This window comes from Heptranchias perlo, chromosome 26 (genome assembly GCF_035084215.1).
Source record: "Heptranchias perlo isolate sHepPer1 chromosome 26, sHepPer1.hap1, whole genome shotgun sequence".
In the NCBI taxonomy this organism is placed as follows: domain Eukaryota; kingdom Metazoa; phylum Chordata; class Chondrichthyes; order Hexanchiformes; family Hexanchidae; genus Heptranchias; species Heptranchias perlo.
This window is the reverse complement of record NC_090350.1, coordinates 10,633,038-10,654,420: the sequence shown is the minus strand read 5'-3', so window position 1 is coordinate 10,654,420 and position 21,383 is coordinate 10,633,038. Positions and strand designations below refer to the sequence as shown.

Sequence of the window (21,383 nt, the reverse complement as noted above, 5' to 3'; positions counted from 1 at the left end):
TCCTCTCTATCCTCCTCCCTCCCTCTCTATCCTCCTCCCTCCCTCTCTATCCTCCTCCCTCCCTCCCCTCTCTATCCTCCTCCCTCCCTCTCTATCCTCCTCCCTCCCTCTATCCTCCTCCCTCCCTCTCTATCCTCCTCCCTCCCTCTCTATCCTCCTCCCTCCCTCTCTATCCTCCTCCCTCCCTCTCTATCCTCCTCCCTCCCTCTCTATCCTCCTCCCTCCCTCTCTATCCTCCTCCCTCCCTCTCTATCCTCCTCCCTCCCTCTCTATCCTCCTCCTCCCTCTCTATCCTCCTCCCTCCCTCTCTATCCTCCTCCCTCCCTCTCTATCCTCCTCCCTCCCTCCTCTCCTCCTCCCTCCCTCTCTCTCCTCCTCCCTCCCTCTCTCTCCTCCTCCCTCCCTCTCTCTCCTCCTCCCTCCCTCTCTCTCCTCCTCCCTCCCTCCCTCTCTCTCCTCCCTCCTCCCTCCTCCTCCCTCTCTCTCCTCCTCCCTCCCTCTCTCTCCTCCTCCCTCCCTCTCTCACCTCCCCCTCTCCTCTCCTTCTCTTCCCCCTCTCCTCTCCATCCATCTCGCTTTTCTTGCTCCCTCCTCCACCTCCCTCTCCCTCCCTTCCGCCTCTCCCTCCTCCCCCCTCGCTCTCTCACCCTCCTCTCCTCGCCACTCTCGCTCTCTCACCCTCCTCGCCCCTCGCTCTCTCACCCTCCTCCCCCCACCTCGCCCCTCGCTCTCTCCCCCTCATCTCTCTCCCCTTCTCCCTCCCTGTCTCTCTCTCTCCCCTTCTCTCTCCCTCTCTCTCTCTCCTTCTCCCTCCCTCTCATCCTTCTCCCTCCCTCTCTCCTTCTCCCTCCCTCCCCCTCCCTCCTTCTCCCTCCCTCCTTCTCCCTCCCTCCCTCCTTCATCCCTCCTACTCCCTCCCTCTCTCTCTCCTCCCCCTTCTCCCTCCCTCTCTCTCTCCCCCTTCTCCCTCCCTCTCTCTCTCCCCTTCTCCCTCCCTCTCTCTCTCTCTCCTTCTCCCTCCCTCCCTCTCTCCTTCTCCCTCCCTCCCTCCTTCTCCCTCCCTCCCTCCCTCTCTCCTTCTCCCTCCCTCTCTCCTTCTCCCTCCCTCTCTCCTTCTCCCTCCCTCCTTCTCCCTCCCTCCTTCTCCCTCCCTCCTTCTCCCTCCCTCCTTCTCCCTCCCTCCTTCTCCCTCCCTCCTTCTCCCTCCCTCCTCTCCCTCCCTCTCTCTCTCTCTCCTTCTCCCTCCCTCTCTCTCTCCCCCTTCTCCCTCCCTCTCTCTCTCCCCTTCTCCCTCCCTCCCTCTCTCCTTCTCCCTCCCTCCCTCTCTCCTTCTCCCACCCTCCCTCTCTCCTTCTCCCTCCTTCTCCTCCCTCCTTCTCCCTCCCCTCCCTCTCTCCTTCTCCCTCCTTCTCCCTCCCTCCTTCTCCCTCCCTCCTTCCCTCCTCTTCTCCCTCCCTCCTTCTCCCTCCCTCCTTCTCCCTCCCTCCTTCTCCCTCCCTCCTTCTCCCTCCCTCCTTCTCCCTCCCTCCTTCTCCCTCCCTCCTTCTCTCCTCCCACTCTCCCTCCCTCTCTCCCTCTCTCTACTTCTCCCTCTCTCCTTCTCCCTCCCTCTCCCCTTCTCCCTCCCTCTCTCTCTCCCCTTCTCCCTCCCTCTCTCTCTCCCCTTCTCCCTCCCTCTCTCTCTCCCCTTCTCCCTCCCTCTCTCTCTCCCCTTCTCCCTCCCTCTCTCTCTCTCTCCCCTTCTCCCTCCCTCCCTCCCTCCCACTCCCTCCCTCTCTCTCCCCTTCGCTCGCTCTCTCTCTCTCTCCTTCTCCCTCCCTCCCTCTCTCCTTCTCCCTCCCTCCCTCCTTCTCTCCTCCCACTCTCCCTCCCTCTCTCCCTCTCTCTACTTCTCCCTCTCTCCTTCTCCCTCCCTCTCTCTCCCTCCCTCTCTCGACTTCTCCCTCCCTCTCTCGACTTCTCCCTCCCTCTCTCGACTTCTCCCTCCCTCTCTCGACTTCTCCCTCCCTCTCTCGACTTCTCCCTCCCTCTCTCGACTTCTCCCTCCCTCTCTCGACTTCTCCCTCCCTCTCTCGACTTCTCCCTCCCTCTCTCTCCTTCTCTCCTCCCTCTCTCTCCTTCTCCCTCCCTCTCTCTCCTTCTCCCTCCCTCTCTCTCCTTCTCCCTCCCTCTCTCTCCTTCTCCCTCCCTCTCTCTCCTTCTCCCTCCCTCTCTCTCCTTCTCCCTCCCTCTCTCTCCTTCTCCCTCCCTCTCTCTCCTTCTCCCTCCCTCTCTCTCCTTCTCCCTCCCTCTCTCTCCTTCTCCCTCCCTCTCTCTCCTTCTCCCTCCCTCTCTCTTCTACTCCCTCCCTCTCTCTCCTACTCCCTCCCTCTCTCTCCTACTCCCTCCCTCTCTCTCCTACTCCCTCCCTCTCTCTCCTACTCCCTCCCTCTCTCTCCTACTCCCTCCCTCTCTCTCCTACTCCCTCCCTCTCTCTCCTACTCCCTCCCTCTGTCTCTCTACTTCTCCCTCCCTCTCTCTACTTCTCCCTCCTTCTCCCTCTCTCGCTCTCCTTCTCCCTCTCTCGCTCTCCTTCTCCCTCTCTCGCTCTCCTTCTCCCTCTCTCGCTCTCCTTCTCCCTCTCTCGCTCTCCTTCTCCCTCTCTCTCCTTCTCCCTCTCTCGATCTCTCTCCTTCACACTCCCTCTCTCTCCGTCACACTCCCTCTCTCTCTCTCTCCTTCTCCCTCTCTCTCTCTCGACTTCTCCCTCCCTCTCTCTCTCTCTCCTCCTCCCTCCCTCTCTCTCCTCCTCCCTCCCTCTCTCTCCTCCTCCCTCCCTCTCTCTCCTCCTCCCTCCCTCTCTCTCCTCCTCCCTCCCTCTCTCTCCTCCTCCCTCCCTCCTCTCTCTCTCTCTCTCCTCCTCCTCCCTCTCTCTCTCTCTCTCCTCCTCCTCCCTCTCTCTCTCTCTCTCCTCCCCCTCTCTCTCTCTCTCTCTCTCTCACCTCCCTCCCTCCCTCTCTATCCTCCTCCCTCTCTCTCTCCTCCTCCCTCTCTCTCTCCTCCTCCCTCCCTCTCCTCCTCCCTCCCTCTCTCTCCTCCTCCCTCCCTCTCTCTCCTCCTCCCTCCCTCTCTCTCTCTCCTCCTCCCTCCCTCTCTCTCTCTCCTCCTCCCTCCCTCTCTATCCTCCTCCCTCCCTCTCTCTCCTCCTCCCTCCCTCTCTCTCCTCCTCCCTCCCTCTCCTCCTCCCTCCCTCTCTCTCCTCCTCCCTCCCTCTCTCCTCCTCCCTCCCTCTCTCCTCCTCCCTCCCTCTCTCCTCCTCCCTCCCTCTCTCTCTCCTTCTCCCTCTCTCTCTCTCTCCTTCACACTCCCTCTCTCTCCTTCACACTCCCTCTCTCTCTCCTTCACACTCCCTCCCTCTCTCTCTCCTTCTCCCTCTCTCCCTCTCTCTCTCCTTCTCCCTCTCTCTCTCTCTCCTTCTCCCTCTCTCTCTCTCTCCTTCTCCTCTCTCTCTCTCTCCACTTCTCCCTCTCTCTCTCTCTCCACTTCTCCCTCTCTCTCTCTCCACACTCCCTCTCTCTCTCTCTCCACCTCCCTCCCTCTCTCGACTTCTCCCTCCCTCTCTCGACTTCTCCCTCCCTCTCTCTACTTCTCCCTCCCTCTCTCTACTTCTCCCTCCCTCTCTCTACTTCTCCCTCCCTCTCTCTACTTCTCCCTCCCTCTCTCTACTTCTCCCTCCCTCTCTCTACTTCTCCCTCCCTCTCCCGACTTCTCCCTCCCTCTACTTCTCCCTCCCTCTCTCTACTTCTCCCTCCCTCTCCCTCTCTCGCTCTCCTTCTCCCTCTCTCGCTCTCCTTCTCCCTCTCTCCCTCTCTCTCCTTCACACTCCCTCTCTCTCCTTCACACTCCCTCTCTCTCTCTCTCTCTCCTTCTCCCTCTCCCTCCCTCTCTCTCTCTCCTCCTCCCTCCCTCTCTCTCTCCTCCTCCCTCCCTCTCTCTCTCTCTCTCCTCCTCCCTCCCTCTCTCTCTCTCTCTCTCTCCTCCTCCCTCCCTCTCTCTCTCTCTCTCCTCCTCCCTCCCTCTCTCTCCTCCTCCCTCCCTCCCTCCCCTCCTCCCTCCCTCCCTCCCTCCCTCTCTCTCTCTCTCTCTCTCTCTCCTCCTCCCTCCCTCTCTCTCTCTCCTCCTCCCTCCCTCTCTCTCCTCCTCCCTCCCTCCCTCTCTCTCCTCCTCCCTCCCTCCCTCTCTCTCCTCCTCCCTCCCTCTCTCTCTCTCTCTCTCTCCTCCTCCCTCCCTCTCTCTCTCTCTCTCTCCTCCTCCCTCCCTCTCTCTCTCTCCTCCTCCCTCCCTCTCTCTCTCTCCTCCTCCCTCCCTCTCTCTCTCTCTCTCTCTTCCTTCCTCCCTCCCTCTCTCTCTCTCTCTCTCTCTCTCCTCCTCCCTCCCTCTCTCTCTCTCTCTCTCTCTCCTCCTCCCTCTCTCTCTCTCTCTCTCTCCTCCTCCCTCCCCCTCTCTCTCTCTCTCTCCTCCTCCCTCCCTCTCTCTCCTCCTCCCTCCCTCTCTCTCCTCCTCCCTCCCTCTCTCTCCTCCTCCCTCCCTCTCTCTCCTCCTCCCTCCCTCTCTCTCCTCCTCCCTCCCTCTCTCTCCTCCTCCCTCCCTCTCTCTCCTCCTCCCTCCCTCTCTCTCCTCCTCCCTCCCTCTCTCTCCTCCTCCCTCTCTCTCCTCCTCCCTCCCTCTCTCTCTCCACCTCCCTCCCTCTCTCCACCTCCCTCCCTCCCTCTCTCTCTCCACCTCCCTCCCTCTCTCTCCTCCTCCCTCCCTCTCTCTCCTCCTCCCTCCCTCTCTCTCTCTCCTCCTCCCTCCCTCTCTCTCTCTCCTCCTCCCTCCCTCTCTCTCCACCTCCCTCCCTCTCTCTCCTCCTCCCTCCCTCTCTCTCTCCCCTCCCTCTCTCTCTCTCTTCTCTCTCCTCTCCCTCTCTCTCCTCTCTCCTCTCTCTCTCTCTCCCCTCCCCCCTCCCCCCTCTCTCTCTCCCCCCTCTCTCTCTCCCCTCCCCCCTCCCCCCTCTCTCTCTCCCCTCCCCCCTCCCCTCTCCTCCTTCCCCTTCCCCTCTCCTCCCCTTCTTGCTCTCCACCCCTTCTCTTTCTCTTCCTCCCCCTCTCCTCCCCCTCTCTCTCTCTCATCCCCCTCCTCCCACTCTCCTCCCCCCTCCTCCCCCTCTCTCTCTCCCCCTCTCTCTCTCCCCTCCTCCTCCTCCCCTCTCTCTCCCCCCTCCTCCTCCCCCCTCCTCCTCCCCTCTCTCTCCCCCCTCCTCCTCCCCTCTCTTTCCCCCCTCCTCCTCCCCCTCGCTCTCTCCCCCTCCACCTCCCCCCCTCGCTCTCCCCCCCTCGCTCTCTCCCCCCCTCGCTCTCTCCCCCCCTCGCTCTCTCCCCCTCCTCCTCCACTCGCTCTCTCCCCCTCCTCCCCCTCTCGCTCTCTCCCCCTCGCTCTTTCCCTCTGCTCCCCCCTTGCTCTCCCCCAACCCTTCGCTCTCTCCCCCTCCTCCCCCCTCTCTCTCTCCCCCTCCTCCCCCCTCTCTCTCTCCCCCTCCTCCCCCCTCTCTCTCCCCCTCCTCCCCCCTCTCTCTCTCCCCCTCCTCCCCCCTCTCTCTCTCCCCCTCCTCCCCCCTCTCTCTCTCTCCCCCTCCTCCCCCCCTCTCTCTCTCCCCCTCCTGCCCCCCTCTCTCTCCCTCCTCCTCCCCTCGCTCTCCCCCTCCTCCCCCTCGCTCTTTCGCTCTGCTCCCCCCTTGCTCTCCCCCCAACCCCTCGCTCTCTCACCCTCCTCCCCCTCGCTCTCTCACCCTCCTCCCCCCTCGCTCTCTCACCCTCCTCCCCCCCTCGCTCTCTCACCCTCCTCCCCTCCTCGCTCTCTCACCCTCCTCCCCCACCTCGCTCTCTCACCCTCCTCCCCCACCTCGCTCTCTCACCCTCCTCCCCACCCTCGCTCTCTCACCCTCCTCCCCCCCCTCGCTCTCTCACCCTCCTCCCCCCCCTCGCTCTCTCACCCTCCTCCCCCCCCTCGCTCTCTCACCCTCCTCCCCCCCCTCGCTCTCTCCCCCTCCTCCCCCCCCTCGCTGTCTCCCCCTCCTCCCCCCCTCGCTCTCTCAACCTCCTCCCCCCCCTCGCTCTCTCACCCTCCTCCCCCCACCGCTCTCTCACCCTCCTCGCCCCTCACTCTCTCCCCCTCGCTCTCCTCCCCCTCGCTCGCTCTCTCTCTCCCTCCCTTCTCCCCCCGCCTCAGGCGAGGCACTGCCTCTATCCAGTGTGTGGGAGCTCTCTCTAATTGCTGCAGCTGGCCGTCTTTATAGAGCAACATGAGCATTCTGTAAACAACCCTTAAACTTGTTGAATCTGGTCCGCGATGAATTACACGTTCTGGTCACAACCTTTGAAGAGTGTTAGAGTCTCAACGGAGATGCCAAACAGTAAGATCACAGGATGTGTCAAGGAACATAACCCATTTGATGCTCTATCCAACCTCCAGATAATCCAGATTCAACATGTGGTATTCATTCCAGAGTACGGCATAAAATGCAATAATAAAAGATACCAATTTACCTGCTATCACATGCAAGGACCCTTCATTTGTAACCTGCGGCCGGTATGGACTCAGTTCTGGAAAATCTCTGTCACGTTCCTGAGTTTTCTCTCCCCTGCACCACGCACAGTTTGCCCTGGACCAGGCGGTCAGGGAGGTGACCCTCTCCCAGGCACCCACCAATGCCCGTCTGTAACGGGCATTCAGGAGGAGTGCAAGAGTGGGGCAACTTGGTGTGTCCACTCCTTCATTTCCTACTGGTAAAGCAGTTTGCATTCACTCTGCTCAGCGCCTCCTCAAGACACTGAGATTCTGAATTCAGCGTGTATGGATTCAGAGTGTGAATCTCGGCCTACTCACTACATGTTGCAGAACCCCAAGGCACAGTCTCGAGATGCATTAACACAAATCTGGACCGCAGTAATACTGACACATAGCTGAGGAGGCTAAATCCAGCCATCCTGCACACAGGCCCAAACATGTCCTGCCATGTGACCATCAAGCACAGGTTAGATACAGAGTAAAGCTCCCACTACACTGTCCCATCAAACACTCCCAGGGCAGGTACAGCAGGGGTTAGATACAGAGTAAAGCTCCCTCTACACTGTCCCATCAAACACTCCCAGGGCAGGTACAGCACGGGTTAGATACAGAGTAAAGCTCCCTCTACACTGTCCCATCAAACACTCCCAGGGCAGGTACAGCACGGGTTAGATACAGAGTAAAGCTCCCTCTACACTGTCTCATCAAACACTCCCAGGGCAGGTACAGCACGGGTTAGATACAGAGTAAAGCTCCCTCTACACTGTCCCATCAAACACTCCCAGGGCAGGTACAGCACGGGTTAGATACAGAGTAAAGCTCCCACTACACTGTCTCATCAAACACTCCCAGGGCAGGTACAGCACGGGTTAGATACAGAGTAAAGCTCCCTCTACACTGTCCCATCAAACACTCCCAGGGCAGGTACAACACGGGTTAGATACAGGGCAAAGCTCCCACTGCACTGTCCCATCAAACACTCCCAGGGCAGATACATCAGGGGTTAGATACAGAGTAAAGCTCCCTCTACACTGTCCCATCAAACATTTCTAGGTCAACAGACTTTCATCCCATCTGTCAGTTTGGACTTGAACCCTGGTCCTTGGATACACTAACCCTCACATCACTTAATTCTTTAATCTTTATTGATACGTACCATATTCCTCTGACAAATGATCTCCTGTGAACAAAAGAGAAAATGATCAATAAAAAGTCAATTTTTCAAATTTACTTCAAAAACAGTGAAGAGCAGTGTTCCAATTTTATATTTTCAAAAATGAAGAGTTATTTACCCATAGACCTTGTGAGGAAATGTACAAATATTTATTAGTGAGTGAAGGGTTAATTGACCATCTCCTCTCGTCAGATACAGTGACAGGCGGAAATAGTCAGCCTATAGTGCGATGATACTTATAACGTGACCCAGGGTCCAGTTGCGGCCGACCAGCCCATCCCTTGTGGACTCAGCAGGCCTGCTGATTGGTGCGACTCCGAACCTCTGGGAACAGTGACTGAGCAGAGATCCCGCGCCCTTTCATCACCCTTTTCTTGCTCTCCAGCAAACGAAAGGGAAATGGAAATGCCATCAGAAGGCAGGCTGTCCCAGCATAGGGAAATCAAAATGGCTGCACTGGACCCACAGATGCATGTCCCATGCACATTGAACGATTCAGGGTACAATTACACAACAAGTTCAGCATTGGTGCAAAGTGGTTTTAGCTTCGCACCATCATTAAATAGTGTAAATCCAACATTAAGGCCCTACTAGATGTGGAGAGAAGCAGATGGAGACTCCCTCCTCCAGGGGATCTGATTCCACTTCCTTCCATTGTCAGGTCAGGTCCCAACTCCAGATTCAGGTTGTATTCACGTTGTAACTAATATGGATGAGAAACCGATACCATCGTCGTTAGTGTGGTCCTGTGCGCCCTGCAGGGAGCCACACTCCAAGGGAGCACAGGCTGGAGATCATTGTGCCGCCAATTCTGTGGCCCCACTAGGCACACAAGTGCACCCTTGAAGTGGCCCTCAAGCTGAACACTGCCAGTGTTAGTAACACTGATATAGCGTCTGTCCCTTATTGTGCTGTTACCTAGGAACTAGGTGATGAAGATTGACTCAGGAGATCCTACAGCAAGTTGAACAATTATGTTAAAAACAGTTTTGTGTGACACATTGCTCCCAGATGAGGCCTGAGATTAATCAGCGTACCAGCAGTGAAAGTGTATCGCAACCTTCACAGCCAGATCCCCACAGAACAGGCTTGTGTTAAAACGCAATACATAAAAACATCCAGACAAGCAACGACTGGTCTAGTGCTAGCTAGACACCAACAATAGATCAGTCCTAAAATGATTATAGCACTTACATATACACACCACTTACATATCAGTGATACATCCGTTATTGCTTACATTACTGAAGCTTCTATCAGCTTTGCTGGCTATATGTACACACATTGCTCTAGGTCTAGCTAGCGAAAACAGAGCTGACAGATACTTGTGAGCTATTTAGTTGCCGAGTCAAACATATTAATTTATTCTAGTTTGGGTTATTGTAAGCGCAGAGGGACCTTTCAAAACTCTCATCAAGTACAGGGGAAAACTGAAAAAGGAAATAAGAGGAGCAAAGAGAGTGTATGAGAATAGATTAGCAGGTAACATAAAAGGAACATAAATAGTAAAAGGGCAGTCAAAGGAAGGGTGGGGTCGATTAGGGACCAAAAAAGAGATCTTCTTGTGGAGGGAGAGGGCATGGCTGAGGTACTAAATGAGTACTTTGCATCGGTCTTCACTAAAGAAGAGGATACTGCCAATGTCACAGTAAAGGAGGAGGTAGTAGATAAATTGGATAGGATAAAAATAGATAAAGAGGAGGTACTTAAAAGATTGGCAGCGCTCAAAGTAGAAAAGTCACCCGGTCCGGATGGGATGCAACCTAGGTTACTGAGGGAAGTAAGGGTGGAAATTGCAGAGGTTCTGGCCACAATCTTCCAATCCTCCATAGATATGGGGATGGTGCCAGAGGACTGGAGGATTGCAAAATGTTACACCCCTGTTCAAAAAGAGGGAGAGGGATAAACCCGGAACCACAGACCAGTCAGCCTAATGTCAGCGGTGCGGAAACTTTTAGAGACATTAATCTGGGACAAAATTAATTGGCACTTGAAAAAATATGGGTAATAAGTGAAAGCCAGCATGGATTTGTTAAAGGCAAATCATGTTTGACGAACTTGATTGAGTTCTTTGATGAAGTAACAGAGAGGGTTGATGAGGGTAGTGCGGTTGATGTTGTGTATATGGACTTTCAAAAGGCATTTGATAAAGTACCACATAATAGACTTGTTAGCAAAATTGAAGCCCATTAATAGGATTAAATGGCCAGTGGCAGCGTGGATATGAAATTGGCTAAGGAACAGAAAGCAGAGAGTAGTGGTGAACAATTGTTTTTCAGTCTAGAGGGAAGTTTACAGTGGTGTTCCCCAGGAGTCAGTGTCGGGACCACTGTTCTTTTTGATATGTATTTATGACCTGGACTTGGGTATACAGGGCATAATTTCAAAGTTTGCAGATGAGATGAAACTTGGAAATGTAGTAAACAGTGAGGAGGATAGTAACAGACTTCAGGAGGGCATCGACAGACTGGTGAAATGGGCAGACACATGGCAGATGAAATTTAACACAGAGAAGTGTGAAGTGATTCATTTTGATACGAAGAATGAGGAGAGGCAATATAAACAATTTTAAAGGGGGTGCAGCAGCAGAGAGACCTGGGGGTGCACATACACAAATCTTTGAAGGTGGCAGGACAAGTTGAGAAGGCTATTAAAAAGGCATACGGGATCCTTGGCTTTATTAATAGAGGCATAGAGTACAAAAGCAAGGAAGTTATGCTAAACCTTATAAAGCACTGGTTAGGCCTCAGCTGGAGTATTGTGTTCAATTCTGGGCACCACACCTTAGGAAGGATGTCAAGGCCTTAGAGAGGATGCAGACGAGATTTGTTAGAATGGTACCAGGGATGAGAGACTTCACGAAGGGTTTTGATAAAGTAAATAAGGAGAAACTGTTTCCACTGGCAGGAGGGTCAGTAACCAGAGGACACAGATTTAAGGTAATTGGCAAAAGAACTAGAGGCGAGATGAGGAAACATTTTTTACTCAGCGAGTTGTTATGATCTGGAATGCACTGCCTGAAAGGGTGGTGGAAGCAGATTCAATAATGACTTTCAATGTGTTGCCAGTGCTTTGTGGTGAAGCTGTCCAGGAAGGCTGATAAAGTTTTGTGTTCACAGTAATGTGTCAGCTGTGGCTCAGCGGTAGCACTCTTGCCTCTGAGACAGAATCATAGAAAATTCCGGCAAAAAAATGGAGGCCATTCAGCCCATCGTGGAGTCTGTGCATGGCTGAAAAAGAGCTATCCAGCTTAATCCCACTTCCCAGCACTTGTAGGTTACGGCACATCAAGTGCACATCCAAGTACTTTTTAAATGAGTTGAGGGTTTCTGCCTCTACCACCCTTTCAGGCAGTGAGTTCCAGACTCCCACCACCCTCTGGGTGAAAAAAATTCTCCTCTGCTCCCCTCTAATCCTTCTACAAATTACTTAAAATCTATGCCCCCTGGTCACTGACCCCTCTGCTAAGGGAAATAGGTCCTCCCTATCCACTCTATCTAGTCCCGTCATAATTTTATACACCTCAATTAAATCTCCCCTCAGCCTCCTTTGTTCCAAAGAAAACAACCCCAGCCTATCCAATCTTTTCTTATGTAAATAAAGAAAAGAAGGGGACCAATGACAATGATAGAATGTTGGGGTAATGCAGACAGATCAGGAAGAGAAGCCATTGCTGAAGATGGACTGACTTTGGTGGGACTGGAGCTGGGCGAGGACAGTCCCGCTGAGGAGAACCACAGAGGAAAGATGCTGGAGGAGGATAGAATAGTCGAGTGGACCAACAGCACAGAGAGATTGAGAAGGACAAGGAGGAATAAGGCTCCGTGGTCACAAGCACAGAAGCTGACTTTGACCAGGCTGTTCTCTGTGCCGTGGACAGGCCAGAAACTGTGGCAGATGTCAGCACCGAGGTGGGTGGCTGACGATGCTATCAAGGAACCTGGAGAGGAACAATAGATGAGTCAGTGGAATGAAACGACGGAGAAGATGAAGGTGGACTTTTTCAGGAGGGAGAATGACTGGCAATTCTGAACACAACACGAATTCACCCTGACTTTGGATTGGTAGAATCTTTGGCCCATGATAGAAAAACGGGTCCAGTTCTTCCTTTTGGATACGCACGACCCTCATCATGTGATCATGGTGAGAATCAGACAGCAACATATCATAAGGGTTCAACACAGGCATTCCTACCTAAAGGGAACAGCACGCAACAGCATGTAGGAACAGAGAGGGGGAGGAGCAATCACGTACAAGTAAAGGGAATGATTTTATACATGTTTTACCAACTGGGGTTGAGAAGAACTTCAGTTTTCAGCTACATTTATTGCCACAATGCAGGTGGAGAATTGATGACTCACCCCAGTCTGGAATGAAGAGAATTTTAACACAACCATTAACCAAATGTCCCTCAGCCCCAGTCTCCAGGAAGGAATCTGGAGATCACAAGTACTGACGCAGAGGTAAAACCCGGTGATAAAGCAGAATAAAGGTGGCAGCACGACGTGTTTGAGGTATTATGGGCCCTCTTACCTGTAGTGACTGCAGCGTTGTCAGGTTGTTATCGCAGCAAAGGACCACATTGTTCGTCATGCTGAAACTCTCCCGGACTCCAAGGTGATAGAAGAGTGAAGGCTGACAGTAAGGTTCACTCATCTCCACCACAGCAACATCTGTAAAGAACAGCACTATTAAATATGATCATCCTTGCATCAAGGCTGGGTTACATTCCTCTCTGTTGAAGGATGTGTGACTCTCTAATCTTTTTTTCCCTCATATTGTTTCCCCCCACCCTTTTGCTATCCTCCGCCCACCCCCCGCTCCCCCCACCCCACGTGACTCGGAGGACCAAGGTGTGACTTACTCCCGGGGCCCTGCCAATCAGCCAACTGAGAGGAGGCTTCCAATATTGGACTCTTCCTACTGGGAAGGGACCTGGCCTTCGCTTCCAGGCTCATGGCTGGAGGTCAGAAACTCAGCACAGGGAGGGGAAAGAGAGGGACTGAAACTTCACGGCATTGGTACCATACTGCCAGATTTTTACACAAGCCCATGAAGGTTCCTGAAATAAATAAAATTACACACACACACAACGTGGGGCTGAGGCTCAGGTGCTGGATTCCTTTTGTGTTTGGCTCTACGTCACAAACCAAAAACTAAGAGAACCCAGCGCTCGAGCCTCATCCCCTCAGACCATGTACAATCTGCACCATCAGGAACTTTCCCCGACTTATTGAATCTACTGAGGGAGATGAACACCACCATGGAAATACTGAGCCAAGGCTCGCAATCGATCTAGAGGAAGTAATAATGAAGGAAATAAGATTAGAACACTGCAGAGTTTTGTTTGATTTACCTTTGTGGGGGGGAACAGGGAGAAAGTTTACAGAACCTCTCCCAGGAATCTAAATTAGTTTTTTAAAAAATTCTTTCATGGGATGTGGGCGTCGCTGGCGAGGCCGGCATTTATTGCCCATCCCTAATTGCCCTTGAGAAGGTGGTGGTGAGCCGCCTTCTTGAACCGCTGCAGTCTGTGTAGTGAAGGTTCTCCCACAGTGCTGTTAGGTAGGAAGTTCCAGGATTTTGACCCAGCAACGATGAAGGAATGGCATATATTTCCAAGTCGGGATGGTGTGTGACTTGGAGGAGAACGTGCAGGTGGTGTTGTTCCCATGTGCCTGCTGCTCTTGTCCTTCTAGGTGGTAGAGGTCGCGGGTTTGGGAGGTGCTGTCGAAGAAGCCTTGGCGAGTTGCTGCAGTGCATCCTGGGAGGTACACACTGCAGCTACTGTGCGCCGGTGGTGAAGGGAGTTGGGGTAGAGTCCACAATTACGAACAACTTAATTTACGTAAACATTTAAAATATATACCAAAGCTTAAAAAAGATTTTGGCGTAATTTTACACAGGAACAGGTCATTCAGCCCCTCGAGCCTGCTCCGTCATTCAATCAGATCCTGGTTGATCAGTACCTCAACTCCATTTTCCTGCCTTTGCTCCATATCCCTCGATACCCTTACCCAACAAAAATCTATCGATCTCAGTCTTGAAAGCTCCAATTGACCCCCAGCATCCATGGCCTTTTGGGGGAGAGAGTTCCAGATTTTCACTCCCCTTCATGTGAAAAAGTGCTTCCTGATTTCACTCCTGAACGGCCTGGCGTTACTTTTTAACTTTGTGCCCCCTTGTGCTGCATTCCCCCACCAGAGGAAAATGGTCTGGAAATTTGGGCGTGTAGCACCCGTTGTGTAGGCACTATGCAGCCTCCTGAAGTTCCAAAATGGCGTCCGGAATGCGTGTGCCGCGCGCCGGACGTCATCTTGGTAAAGGGATTCGTGCAGGTGCAGCTAAAGAACGCCGGCAGCGTGTAAAGTAAGGAGAATATGCGTTAGATTAGTGTGCAACGCTGATTTAAAGGGACAGACACCATTTTGACATTTTACGCTGCAGCCAACGCACGGTCTTAACCACGACCAGCTAAACCTAGGCGGCCTGGAGGGCCCCCCCGCCACCAGCGCTATTTAAAGGGACCATGCAGGATTTACAGGTTAGTTGCTGGATTGTTGCTTCTGGCGCCTGATGCATTTGTACCTGTTTTTGGAGGTCTCCTATACTTGAATATTAGGACGAGGGGACATAGTCTAACATTTAGAGCCAGGACGTGCAGGAGTGAAATTAGGAAACGCTTCTATACGCAAAGGGTGATAGAAGTTTGGAACGCTCTTCCGCAAACAGCAGTTGATGCTAGCTCAATTGTTAATTTTAAGTCTGAGATGGATAGATTTTTGTTAACCAAGGTTATTAAGGGATATGGGGCTGAGGCGGGTATATGGAGTTAGATCACAGATCAGCCATGATCTCACTGAATAGTGGAACAGGCTCAAGGGGCTAAATGCCACTGCCGTTTGCTGCCTCCTGATAAGCGCCACCTTCTCCTCCAAAAAAGCGGGACATGTGTCGGAGTGTCCTGCAGGATGTGTGGGTGATGTGCCTGTCATGGTTGAATAGCTGCCAGTGTGTCTGACCCGTGAGTGTGTGTGGCTTGCAACAGTGGTAATGTGTAAGGGTGAGAGGAAGCATCTGATTGGAAGAGTTGAGTACTGATTGAAAGAGTTTGTTGGTAGGTGGGTGATGGGGGTGTAGTGCATGGAGCAGTGGATGAGGCTAGTGGTGCAGTTGGTAGGAGACGCCACTTGACAGTTGACCTCACTCACCTTGACCACACGTGTCAAAGCATTGAACTTCTTCCTGCACTGCAGCCATGTTCATGGTGCTATGCACTTGGCATTGACTTCGTCCCCTACTGCCTCCCACTGCCTTTTGGGTATATGTCTGGAGGGCCTCTTGCCCCCCCTGCAGATATAGCATGCCCCTCCTTCTGTCCTCCTCTTGCACAAAGGTCTCCAGTGCTTCAGCGGAGAACCTTGGTACACACTCTCTCGCAAGCCTGGTACAAACTCAGGTCGACAGACTGGTGAGGTCTGGCATGCAGGTTGGAGGATGGGGGTTTTAGTAGTGTGCAACCTTTATTCAATGTTTTAACATATCTCATCAGTGTGTAAACACAGGGACAGGACCTGCATCTGTGTTTCACATGTGCGATGTCTGATCTCCATTCAGACTCCATGTGGATCCGTATCTTATATTTTGCACTTACATATATGGTGCAGGCTGCCTTTAAGAGGTGCGAGCAACTCACGTGAGATTAAGGGCCCCCCCTGCTGGTGAGAACTGTGAAACTGGTGAAAACATCGCAGCGAGGCCTCGATGCTGTGTTACTATCAGGTAAACGAGGAGGCAGCATGAATCTCACGTGCTGCCTGCGTCAGAACCACCGGGCGCGGGCTGATCGCGCACCGTGATGCCCACACCTAGATTCGGGGGTTAACCAATTTAACCCCCATAGTTTCCCCGTATCTACCCTATCGAATCCTTTTAACATTTCAAACATCTCAATCAGATCACCCCCTCAATCTTCTACGCTCAAGGTATTACAAGCCAAGTTTATGCAACCTGTCCCCATAAATGAACGCTCATAATTACAACCCAAATTGTAATCCCCAGCACGACAACAGCAGCATCACTGTACTTCCCCCACAGAATACCGACATAATTGTATGTAGAAAGAGTTTAGAAATAAGCAGCTGATTCCCTACACTTGTAACAGTAAAACAGCACTTTTTTAATTCCATGTCTTATGCTCTTAAATGCCCCTGATGGTTATCGTGTGATTGAATATTGAAGTCAATGTTAGTCAACCATAACACCTTGCATTCCACAGATAACTTTAAGGGCACAGGGCCAGAGAAACAATTGCGTTCGATTCATTTAGTCATCCATATCAATCCTTATCCCGATAAACCCTCAATATCGTTCTTTACCACATACTTATCCTGCTCCTTTATAAAGGAGTCATTCGGCACAGCATTAAACAGGTCTCTAGGACTATAGAATCTTACAGCACAGAAGGAGGCCATTTGGCCCTTTGTGCCTTGCCGGCTCCAATTCATCCCACACCCCTGCTCTTTCCCCATAGCACTGCAAATTCTTCTTTTTCAAATGTATATACAATTCCCTTTTGAAAGTTATTATTGAATCTTCCTCCACCACCCTCTCAGTTTGTGCATTCCAGATCGCGACAACTCGCTGCGTAAAAAAATGTCACCTCGTCCCCTCCCCGGTTCTTTTGCCAATTATTTTAAAGTCTTCCTCTGATAAATAATTCTTCTGATTTCTCATCATGTTTGAGGATGATCACTTTGTACTTATCTTCCAATTCTGCGATCGTAATTTAAGTCAAATAATCTGCTTACAACAAAAGCAAAATGCTGCAGATGCTGGAAATCTGAAATAGAAACAGAAAATGCTGGAAATACTCAGCAAGTCAGGCAGCATCTGTGGAGAAAGAAACAGAGTTAACGTTTCAGGTCAAAGACCTTTCGTCAGAACCTACTTACAAACATCACTTTATCTTCAAATGAGCTATTTTTCTCTCCTCCGAACCTCCCCTGAAGGTGTTGACTCCTTACTGAGCTATGGCTCCACCAGCTCTGGTCACAACCCATCACCTCACTCAAGTGACCATTATTCTTCTTCGAGTGAAGACAGCGGCCAGGCTATTTCACCAGAGGTACATACGAACATACGAAAGTAACAGACAGGAAAGGACTAGCTGGTTCATCAAACCTGCCCGCTACAGTCATATTGCAACTAAGCATCATGACAATGAAAGCTCCCACCCGCCACCAGCCATATAATCTCTTGGGAAAGGCAAAAAAAAGAGGGAAGAAACCTGAGGCCAATTCAGGGAATGACAATACTGGGAAATTCCTCTCTGACCCCTCCCAAAGATGATCAAAAAGGGTTCGGGAGACCACAGTGACCATGATGTATGTCACCCCACACCCCACCCATCTTTTGTACACGGTGTAATCAGCCTCAGTCAGGAACTGGTCCAGCTCCCTTTCAAATGGCTCAGTATCAGGACCGAGTCCAATGATGTCCTCATTTGACATTAACAAACACGCAGTTCCAGCAGCAGTTGTAGAAAAACAATCAGGAGCTGAAACACTGCCCATTTCTCCCTCCCTAGCAACATGAGCAAAAATTTATTTCCAAGTCAGAAGCACCAGAACGGCCAGTGCAGGACTTGGAGGCCAGGCAGCAGGTATGGCCTGGGCCCAAAGTAAATCTTTTATTTACTTTCAATTCTAATTTTAGTGCTGTGTGTTGTCATAGGTGGTTCAATGTTAGCTATTCGATGTCCAACCCAGAATTAAATAGTTCCATTCCTTTAAAGGAGGTGAAGGTGTGCTTTAAGTGCCAAGAATCTGGAATACTTGTCCTGAGATGTGTCCCAGCTATCTATTTAATATGGCTGTTGGTTCAGAAGATAATCCAGGATAGTGTTTCCTTGTGGAATTCTGAATATTCTCCCTGCCAGAGAAGCTGTCTTTCAGATGAAACGTTAAACCAAGGCCCCATCTGCCCTTTCAGGGGGACGTCAAAAGATCCCATGGCACTATTTCGAAGAGCAGGAGAGTTCTCCCCGTGTCCTGGCCAATATTTATCCCTCATCAAACACCACTTAAAAAAAAACAGATTCGCCTGTCTTTATTATACTGCTGTTTGTGGGATCTTGCTGTGCACAATTTGGCTGCCACGTTTCCTACATTACAACAGTGACAACACTTCAAAAGTGTTTCATTGGCTGTAAAGCACTTTGGGACATCCTGAGGTCATGAAAGGCGCTATACAAATGCAAGTCTTTCTTCCTTTTCTCTATATAACATCAGGCGTAATGAGGGTTAACTTGAAGTGAGAGCCTTAGATTTGAAGTTGTACGATTTAACTTGGCCGATATAGCCATGATATATATTCTTTCCAATATAATTTCAGGGGGAGTGGCATTCCTGTTATTCCGAATGAAAGTGGACTGAGCAGAAAATGCGTTTCCCATTCCAGCCCAGCTTCAATCGTGAATGGCAGAGACAGGTTCACAATCACAGCTCTCCTTCCGGAGAATCACTAGAGCCAGGTGAGAAGAGCTTGATAAGGGAATCCGAACCCTAATAACCCACAAAATAAAGCATAAATCTAACAGTGCTCTCACAAGGAATTATACTGCATTTTACATTTAGTAAATGTAAGCACTTCGTACTTTTAGCCTTGTTTCCAAGCCCTTTGATACAGGTTCGCAGCAATAGAATATTGTTACTCAGTCACCTGTGTCTTCGCAAACGCTTGTACAGTGTTGAAAAATCTTATCTCCATGTTCTCAAAATTGTGATGGCAATACATTCTAAAACAGAAACTGCTAATAAAATAACAAAATTAAAAACTTAAATTAGAACAAAATGTGTTGTTTTTTTTTGACACCACATAATAGAAAGTAAACCAAACTCCACCTCCCCCCTGACAACAACAAAAGCAGACTGAGCAACATTGCAGCTCAGCTAAGTAGGCACCAGTGAATCAATTAATTAATGGAGCATCAAGCACCACTGAATCACTAAATTCACACAGCAGCGGGCACCAGTGAATGAAATGGAGAAGTGGCAGCTGTTGATTAATAAATTCGTGGAAGGGCAAGGATACCAAACCAATTAATAAATGGAGCAGTGGGTACATCAAACAATTAAAGATTAAAGAAGCAATAGGTGCACCAACAAATCAATAAGGGCACAACAAATAAAATAAACTAATGCAACTATGGACATCAGTGAATCAATCAATTAACATAGCAGCAGGCACCAGTTAATTAATAAATCCACAGAGCAGCTGGCACACTAAAATCAATAAATTAAATGGACATCAGCGAATACCTCTCTCCTACGTTTGCTGCCAGTGCTTCCCGCCCTATGGCTGTGCCCTGACTTTTGTCAATTCACTGGCTGTTTACTTTTCAGAGCATTATAGGTAATTATCATCTATTTGCTGGTTGTATATGGCAAGCTAAAAAAACTAAGAGGCTCTTTATCTAAAAACAAGTCTTTCAGCTTGCAAGGGCGCTCAAACATTTATTATTATCTAAGTATACAATATAATGAGCTTAAGTACTTCAAAGAAAGATTTCTGATCTGAGCCACAACAAAGAAAGGTCATTGGGAGCCAAGTTCCCAGGCAAAAGTTTGGTGTCACCATAGGCCAGAAGTCAGGGGAGTCAATCTTACAAGAGTTAAGGTGGTAATTTAATTTTGGTTTTATGTATAAAATCATCAATACAATGTAAAGTATGAATTTGAAATCTTATCTGAAGTTTCATAAGAACATTGATGTTGGTTATTATATTCAAGCACCAGTTATTTATTTAGCAAATACTGAATGTTATATGTATGAGAAGTGGAACCTGACACTTTGAAATGTTGCCATTTTTTAAATTTTATGTATTTTGTAATCTAAATTATTAGAACAGCTGAATTTATTTTATTTATTTCTGAGAGAGAACTCAAAAATAATAGCAAAAAGAATAGCAACTTCTGAAAGGACTGTACCATTATTCAAGTTTGGGGGAGGTTCTGAATAAAAGTCCTCAATTGAAATACATTTATTTAATCAAATCTTTTTGGTAACTTAGAGTACTTTTACATGGATATTTGATAAAGAAGGATGTATGCAAAGTAAGTAAATTTTTTCTTTAGTTTTATATATTTTTTGGCTTTCGATATAAAACCCATATGCTAAACAGATAACAGTAATTAAAAAGAACTGTTCTTCCATGTTCCATGCAGAGATTTATTAATGTAACTATGATATATGAGGGAAAAAAATATTTACCTAGCTGCATGGGTAGGGAAAATAATACTTATTTATTTTCCAGAAATCAAGTCGAAGCATTGCAATGAGCAGGAGTTTTGCCCATTACATTTCCTGAATCATGCTTCACTGTCACATTCGGGCGTCACACTGTGTGACTGATGCAAATGTATGTGCCATACTTTGGCTCGACTAGTCTAAAGTTGCTAATCATAAAATAGCAATAAATCACAACTGAATAGGAAGGGAATGTGCCGATCCAAAGCAGCCAAAGCTAACATATAAATATCAATTAAAACAACCAGTTAGCAATCAGAAATCGCTAATAAAAGGGAATCAATCATATTGCTTCAAAAATATTTTTGAAACTCCAGTCACCATATTAGACTCTCACTCAACTGAAGAATTTAGTTCTAGAAATATATTTTTAATAAAATATAAAAATGTAATAAAAAGATAAAAGAATGAAATTTAAACTTATTACCAGGTAATTTGTGACAGGATAAATTATGTATATGCAATCATAGAATGGTTACAGCATGGAAGGAGGCCACTCGGCCTGTCAAGTCCGTGCCGGCTCTCTGCAAGAACATTCCAGCTGGTCCCACTTCATCCCCCCATTCCCCGTAGCCCTGCAAATTTTTTTCTTCAACTACTTATCCAGTTCCCTCTTGAAAGCCACTATTGAATCTGCCTCCATCACCCCCGCAGGAAGTGCATTCCAGATCTTAACCACTCGCTGTGTAAAAATATTTTTCCTCATGTCACCTTAGGTTTAAGGTGAGTGGCAAAAGAAACAATGTCCTCTGATTCTTGATCCTTCTGCCAATGGGCACAGTTTCTCTCTATCTACTCTGTCTAAACCCTTCATGATTTTGAATACCTCTATCAAATCTCCTCTCAACCTTCTCTGCTCCAAGGAGAACAACCCCAGCTTCTCCAGTCTATCCACGTAACTGAGGTCCCTCATCACTGGAATCATTCTAGTAAATCTCTTCTGCACCCACTCTAAGGCCTTCACATCCTTCCGAAGGATTGTTAAAGCATTTTATGCCTATTGTAGCAGCCATGTGTTTATTTAATGTTCCAGGTACAGGCTCCTCCCACTCCCTAGTCACTCTCCTCACCCACTGTCAGGAATGTTTGTCTGGTTTGGGTTCTCATTCCAACATGCACACCTGAGTTTAAGTGCCCGCATCTCCCTTCATTCCCCCAAAGCCTGATCAGCAATTACAAAAGAATCAGAGGGGAGATGAGGAAAATTTTTTAACACAGCAACTTGTTGTGATCTGGAATGCACTGCCTGAAGGGGTGGTGGAAGCAAATTCTATTGCAACTTTCAAATGGGAATTGGATAAATACTTGAAGGGGA

The 21,383-nt window shown here is 49.7% G+C and overlaps 1 protein-coding gene across 3 annotated transcripts in view; it reads right to left on the bottom strand.

Annotated features, from left to right (window-relative positions):
• Nucleotides 1-21,383, bottom strand: part of si:ch211-1i11.3 (mitogen-activated protein kinase kinase kinase 5) — a 185,793-nt gene that overhangs the window by 148,028 nt on the left and 16,382 nt on the right. For all 3 annotated transcript variants that reach the window (XR_010967279.1, XM_068006407.1, XM_068006406.1), the window contains exons 2-3: nt 12,293-12,432; nt 7,742-7,765 (exon numbers count right to left, since the gene is read on the bottom strand). Coding sequence is in view for 2 of the 3 variants with exons in the window: in XM_068006407.1 (XP_067862508.1) it covers nt 7,742-7,765; nt 12,293-12,432 (164 nt within the window). In the remaining variant the exon portion in view is untranslated. The remainder of the gene's footprint in view (nt 1-7,741; nt 7,766-12,292; nt 12,433-21,383) is intronic.